Source organism: Podarcis liolepis, assembly GCF_965112155.1.
Source record: "Podarcis liolepis genome assembly, chromosome: 3".
In the NCBI taxonomy this organism is placed as follows: Eukaryota; Metazoa; Chordata; class Lepidosauria; order Squamata; family Lacertidae; genus Podarcis; species Podarcis liolepis.
This window is the reverse complement of record NC_139557.1, coordinates 123,224,951-123,232,449: the sequence shown is the minus strand read 5'-3', so window position 1 is coordinate 123,232,449 and position 7,499 is coordinate 123,224,951. Positions and strand designations below refer to the sequence as shown.

At 49.0% G+C, this 7,499-nt stretch overlaps 1 protein-coding gene across 2 annotated transcripts in view; it reads right to left on the bottom strand.

Annotated features, from left to right (window-relative positions):
- Positions 1-1,720: 1,720 nt before the first annotated feature.
- Positions 1,721-7,499, bottom strand: part of SCARA5 (scavenger receptor class A member 5) — a 106,517-nt gene continuing 100,738 nt past the window's right edge. For both annotated transcript variants that reach the window (XM_083494588.1, XM_083494589.1), the window contains exon 9: positions 1,721-2,443. In XM_083494588.1, coding sequence (XP_083350714.1) covers positions 2,307-2,443 — 137 coding nt within the window. In that variant the 3' untranslated portion in view covers positions 1,721-2,306. The remainder of the gene's footprint in view (positions 2,444-7,499) is intronic.

The window sequence follows — 7,499 nt, the reverse complement described above, 5'->3', positions numbered from 1 at the left end:
CAGCTTCCGGGTCATGTGGCCAGCATGACTAAGCCGCTTCTGGCGAGCCAGAGCAGGGCACGGAAACGCCGTTTACCTTCCCGCCGGAGTGGTACCTATTTATCTACTTGCACTTTGATGTGCTTTTGAACTGCTAGGTTGGCAGGAGCAGGGACCGAGCAACGGGAGCTCACCCTGTCATGGGGATTCGAACCACCAACCTTCTGATCGGCAAGCCCTAGGCTCTGTGATTTAACCCACAGCGCCACCCACGTCCCTTATACAATATATATGTGTGTGCAAATAAAACCATATGTCCTTAAGCCATTATCTCCACTGACCTTCATTCCAAGGAAACTGAACCTGGATAAGTGCCTGGGAACCTGGGGTCTCTCATTGCTCAAAGATCGGGATCACGTGTAAAAATATTGAACTATGAACCAATAGTCTTTGTCAGTTCCCAATGTCGTGCCAAAGTTACTTTTAACTCTCCTCCTTCATTTATGATAAGAACCGCAGGTATTCATTTTGAGGGATCTGCTCCCAGTGGCTTAGGAAGGGGGCGCCCCAGGTTCCATCCCTGGGGGAGTTTGGCATCGTTGCAGGCGGCACCCCCGTTGGGATGCCCCCCCGCTCCGGGTGCCAAAGCCCCTATCGCCGCCACTGTCTGCTCCATCCGGCACGGACACACTCACCTTTGCTGGGTGTCCATCAGTATGCGGATGATACCCAGCTCTACCTCTCTTTCAAATTGGAACCAGTGAAGGCTGTGAAGGTCCTGTGTGAGTGTGTTGAGGCAGTTGGAGGATGGATGGCAGCTAACAGATTGAGGTTGAATCCTGACAAGACAGAAGTACTGTTTTTGGGGGACAGGGAGCGGGTTGGTGTGGGGGATTCCCTGGTCTTGAATGGGGTAACTGTGCCCCTGAAGGACCAGGTGCGCAGCCTGGGAGTCATTTTGGACTCACAGCTGTCCATGGAGGCGCAGGTTAACTCTGTGTCCAGGGCAGCTGTTTATCAGCTCCATCTGGTACACAGGCTGAGACCCTACCTGCCCGCAGACTGTCTCTCCAGAGTGGTGCATGCTCTAGTTATCTCCCGCTTGGACTACTGCAACATGCTCTCTGTGGGGCTACCTTTGAAGGTGACCTGGAAACTACAACTAATCCAGAATGCGGCAGCTAGACTGGTGACTGGGAGTGGCCGCCGAGACCACATAACACCAGTCCTGAAAGACCTACACTGGCTCCCAGTACGTTTCCGAGCACAATTCAAAGTGTTGGTGCTGACCTTTAAAGCCCTAAACAGCCTCGGTACTGTATACCTGAAGGAGCGTCTCCACCCCCATCGTTCTGCCCAGACACTGAGGTCCAGCTTTGAGGGCCTTCTGGCGGTTCTATCGCTGCAAGAAGCCAAGTTACAGGGAACCAGGCAGAGGGCCTTCTCGGTAGTGGCACCCGCCATGTGGAACGCCCTCCCACCCGATGTCAAAAAGAAAAATAACTACCAAACTTTTAGAAGACATCTGAAGGCAGCCCTGTTTAGGGAAGCTTTTAATGTTTAATAGGTTATTGTATTTTAGTGTTTTGATGGAAGCTGCCCAAAGTGGCTGGGGAAACCCAGCCAGATGGGCAGGGTATAAATAATTTCTTCTTCTTCTTCTTCTTCTTCTTCTTCTTCTTCTTCTTCTTCTTCTTCTTCTTCTTCTTTTTCTTCTTTGCTGCACGACACAGATAGACAATTACAGAATCACACCAATATCCTTTATTCTATCATTACGAAAGCAATGCATCAGCAGCTCACTAAGCAAACAGATTATGTCCACAGCTGCTCGGCTGCTCCCTGCACCGGGCATGTCTTCATGTCTTCTCGGGGAGCTGTGGGGCTGGTGTTCAGTGGCTGCATCCCACTCGCCGTAAAGCGATCGACATCACTAGCGATTCAAAGTCCATATAGTGCCAACGGTTCCGCTGAAAAAGGGAGGCCTTAAATGGCTGGCCACCCCAGAGCTTTGGTCTATACATACAAGGGAAGGGGAGCAATACAATTTGGGGGGAGCCTGGCACCTCCTCCCAAGGTCAGTGGAGAAGGCGGGCAGCAAAGATGGCACGCTCACAGGCTAGACAGAAACATTACAGTAGACTCTACAAGCAAGCCCTGAGAGACAGAAAGGCTGAGATGCCGCTACCCCCCAATTCCTCTGAGGGGCAGCCAGGAGCTGGCAGAAAGAAAAGGTGCCTGCAATTATTGGCCACCCTCTCTGAGGTCCCACCAGTTCCTCTCCAACAGGATATTCCGTTTGTTCTTTGGACGTCCAGCTTCCCTCCTCACTGCGTCAAGCATTTCACGCCAGCGTCCTCGGCGTGCCCACAGTTTGTTTTCCCCCAGCTGGAAAAGCTGCACTGGAACAAGCTTTCTTCCGTCCCCTTGCAGGCCACGTCGTCCATCCAGATACGTCCTTTCCCTGGGGGAGAATTGGAGAACACCGTCATCAGCTGGGATTCCTGGCCCCCAACAAACCCAAGACATCCTCCTCCCTCTGGTCACTGTCACTGTGAGAACATCCTTGACCAGCCAAAGCTGTCAGGGCAGGAGATTCGGACTAAGCACCAGGAAGAACTTTCTGAGAGTAAGAGCTACAGTCATACTTCGGGTTAAATGTGCTTCAGGTTGAGCGTTTTCAAGTTACGCTCCACGGTGACCCGGAAGTAACAGAGTGCATTACTTCTGGGTTTTGCCACTCGCGCATGCGCACATGCTCAAAATGACGTCACGCGCATGCACGGAAGCGGCAAAACGTGACCCACGCACACGCAGATGCGCAGACGCACCTTACATTCTACTCAGGATGCGAACGGGTCTCCAGAACAGATCCTGTTCGCATCCAGAGGTACCACTGTATTCAACAGTGGAAGGGACTCCACCAGAAGGTGGTCGATTCTCCTTTACTGGAGGTTTTTAGCAGAGGTTGGATTGGGGTAGGCAAACTAAGGCCCGGGGGCCGGATCCGACCCAATCGCCTTCTCCATCTGGCCCACGGACAGTCCAGAAGTCAGCGTGTTTTTACATGAGTAGAATGTGTCCTTTTATTTAAAATGCATCTCTGGGTTATTTGTGGATCCTGCCTGGTGTTTTTACATGAGTACAATGTGTACTTTTATTTAAAATGCATCTCTGGGTTATTTGTGGGGCATAGAAATTCGTTCATTTTATCCCCTTCAAAATATAGTCTGGCCCCCCACAAGGTCTGAGGGACAGTGGACCGGCCCCCTGCTGAAAAAGTTTGCTGACCCCTGAACTACTCTATTCCAAACTTAAAAATGGAAGAACACGACCAGTCCAACGAAGTTGATGTTGAAGAATCATTGCTTCGACGTTGGTGTTCTTTGCTTCTTCCAGTACACTGGCGTTAGTTCGCCTGTCTTCCCAAGTCACGTGTAAACTGATATACAATATATAGAGGCCACAGATTGCAGCATGGCTTGGAACAGCACTTTAAAGCTTTCTTAAAAGCCTTCGCAAAAAAAAGGGGGGGAATAGAATTTATAGCCCCTGTGAGGTTTTAATTCTAGGGAAACAGGCCTGTTGATATACCAGCTGGGATCTCAGAAAGTCCCTCTTGTCGAGATGACTTTGGCTTCTGGCCAGTTAGGGCTGGTGGCTTTATTTTGCTGAGTAAGCAGGATTAAAATCAACAGCCCAAGTTCACAGTCCCATCGCTGGCATCCCTGAGCATCCTTGGAAGATTTTGAGTGCAGGACTGGTCCATTCGCAAGCCAAAAGTGCGTCTCTCGCCCCCCTCCCTACCCCCGTTCGATGACAGCCTCTCAAATTCCCTGGCTGGAAGCGGTGACTCAGGCCTCATCCTTTCCAGCCTGTGAATCAACAGCAATAAAGAAGATTTCGCTCCCAGGACTGTGCTAAAGATTCCCTCCACAAAGTGGATAATGGAGATTAAAAAAGAAAAAAAGAAAATATCAGCCAGGAAAAGCTCTAGCTTAGCTTTGCCAGGACTAATAGGAACCGAGTGGGAGATCAGAAGGAGGTTTCTAACTCATCAGAGAAGGGATGTTTCCTTGGAAAGGCCACAGGAACAACGAGAAATGTTTGGAACCACAGCTGGGCTGGGCCTGTATACAGTGGTGCCTTGCAAGACGAAATTAATCCGTTCCGCGAGTCTCTTCGTCTAGCGGTTTTTTCGTCTTGCGAAGCAACCCAATTAGCGGCTTAGCGGACTAGCGCTATTAGCGGTTTAGCGGCTATTAAAGGCTTAGCGGCTATTAAAGGCTTAGTGGATTAATGGCTAAAAGGCTATTAGCGGCTTAGCAGCTTAGAAAAAGGGGGGCGGAGCGGAAAAAAATTGGAACACTCGCAAGACGTTTTCGTCTTGCAAAGCAAGCCCATAGGGAAAATCGTCTTGCAAAGCAGCTCAAAAACAGAAAACCCTTTCGTCTAGCAGGTTTTCCGTCTTGCGAGGCATTCGTCTTGCGGGGCACCACTGTATTTGTTTGGCATGGACCCCACTGTCTCTCAGAGGCTGGGGCTGGTAACCACATGCATGAAACCTGAAGCTTTTACAGATATTAAGGGAGAAACTTGGTTCGGCTCATATTTCAATGTAAGGTAAAGGTAAAGGGACCCCTGACCATTAGGTCCAGTCGTGGTTGCGGCGCTCATCTCGCTGGCCGAGGGAGCCAGTGTACAGCTTCCGGGTCATGTGGCCAGCATGACTAAGCCGCTTCGGGTGAAGCAGAGCAGCACACGGAAACGCTGTTTACCTTCCCGCCGGAGCAGTACCCATTTATCTACTTGCATTTTGACGTGCTTTTGAACTGCTAGGTTGGCAGGAGCAGGGACCCAGCAACAGGAGCTTACCCCGTCACGGGGATTCGAACCACCGACCTTCTGATCAGCAAGTCCTAGGCTCTGTGGTTTAACCCACAGCGCCACCCGTGTCCCTGTATTTCAATGTAGATGAATCTAAATTCACACTCTCTGGAATGATATGCAAATGAAAAATGCAGCTGTCCTTCAAAATTTGCAGTTCTTTGAATTTTGTGATCTGGTTCTTGAACACTCCCAAAGTACAAAAATGCAAGTATGGGAGGGAAGTGTGCCAAAAATATATATGCACATTTTAGTGAAAACAGAGTGCGGAAATGCATTATCTTAGGTAAAATTACATACAAAATGTGTATATCACTAAGATGCTGACAAATTTCCATGGGGTTTTAAATTTGTAATTTGCAAACTGACGCAAATATGTAGAGGACTGAATTTAAGATTGGGGAAATGAGGAAGGGAGAAAAACTGAAATTGACAGATCAGCTCTATACCTGACTTGAAGTTTTAATAGGGTTGATTTGCCTCCTAGGAAACACAGACTTCAATGGGCCTTATGGGGAAAGCTATAGGTAACTCGCAACTTATGCATTTAATTTGAGCTCATTCAGCTTTACGTGCTTGGCAATAATAATAATAATAATAATAATAATAATAATAATAATAATAATAAACAACTAGGTGAAAGGGGGACAGGCATCCAGGAAAAAAAGACTTTGGCAATCCCACCCCACCACTGAAACCTATACACAATTTTGGCTTTAGGCACAATCCTTGGACTGTTGCCTGTATTTCAGTAACACTTTGGGCAAACATCCTGTTTAGGCGGGATTGAAGTGTAGGGAGACAGAGGACACATCAGAGAAGGAATATAGGAAGTTTCCTATATTTGTTCCTCCAGGCCTGACTCTGGCCGGCAACAGCTATTCAAGGGATTGTGCAGAGAGATGCTTTTCCCTTCAGCAACTGCTTGATACCCCTTCTACTTATGATTTCATTTATTTGCTACACGGACACCCCGTGGCAGACGTTTGCAAGGCAAAACAGCAGAAACACCCCTGAGGGTGCTGCTTTGTGCGTGTGAAAAAGACCAAAGCGAGGGAAAGAATCGGGAAGGACCAGACATATTTGCACAAACCAGTCATGCAAATTTCAAAATATTTGCAGACCAGCTTTTCTCTCTCCCCGCCCTGATCAAAAGAGGTGATGAAATGCTGGAACGGTACCAACGCAGCCAGGGCTTGGATAATACCAGGGGATCTCCTGACCCATAACTTTGGGGTTCTGCTGCCGCTCAGCAGGGCTTGTTTGGAGATGGTTCCGGTCAAATGAACCTCTCTCTGCCTCTCTTTCCCAGGCAGGAGCACCTGGGTGGCCCCTGACCACACAATAATAATAGCTGGACCATAAAGAAGGCTGATTGCCGAAGAATGGATGCTTTTGAATTCTGGTGCTGGAGGAGACTCTTGAGAGTCCCATGGACTGCAAGAAGATCCAACCGATCCATTCTGAAGGAAATCAGCCCTGAGTGCTCACTGGAAGGACAGATCCTGAAACTGAGGCTCCAATACTTTGGCCACCTCATGAGAAGAGAAGACTCCCTGGAAAAGACCCTGATGTTGGGAAAGATGGAGGGCACAAGGAGAAGGGGACGACAGAGGACGAGATGGTGGGACAGTGTTCTCGAAGCTACCAGCATGAGTTTGACCAAACTGCGGGAGGCAGTGGAAGACGGGAGTGCCTGGCGTGCTCTGGTCCATGGGGCCACGAAGAGCCGGACACGACTAAATGACTAAACAACAACAAATAAAATTTATTTATATCCCGCCCTCCCCAGCTGAAGCATGGCTCAGAATGGCTAACAACTGTAAATAATACAGCATTCTAAAATTATAAAGCTGATTATAAAATCAATTCAAATCAGATTGATGGCAACCATTGGACTAGAGTTCTGTGAGGATCACCAAAGGAGGGGGTCAGGCTGTGCCTTGGCCAAAGGCCAGGTGGAACAGCTCCGTCTTGCAGGCCCTGCGGAAAGATGTTAAGTCCCGCAGGGCCCTAGTCTCTTGTGACAGAACGTTCCACCAGATCGGGGCCACGGCCAAAAAAGCCCTGGCTCCGGTTGAGGCCAGCCTAACCTCCCTGTGGCCCGGGACCTCCAAGGTGTTTTTGTTTGAAGACCGTAAGGTCCTCCGTGGGACATACCAGGAGAGGCGGTCCCGCAGCCCCTTGACCACAAAGAAAGCCATTACGTAGAGGTGAGCATTGAATGGGAGACTGAAATCAAAGGCTGGGAAATGCCAAGGATCTCCTTATCCAGTTCCTGGACTCTGGAAGACATCCCCTGCATTTTTCCCAGGCGGGGAAATTTGCAAAGATATGGGAGGTTGACAGTATTGCTGTCCCTGTGCTGCACAGCACGGTGCGACTGAGACTGAGAGAGACTGAAATGTGAAAGGATGATGTATTTACGATGTAAAGTATTGCACTTGGGCAAAAAAAATGAGAGGCACAAATACAAGATGGGTGACACCTGGCTTGAGAGCAGTACATGTGAAAAGGATCTAGGAGTCTTGGTTGACCACAAACTTGACATGAGCCAACAGTGTGACGCGGCAGCTAAAAAAGCCAATGCAATTCTGGGCTGTATCAATAGGAGTATAGCATCTAGATCAAGG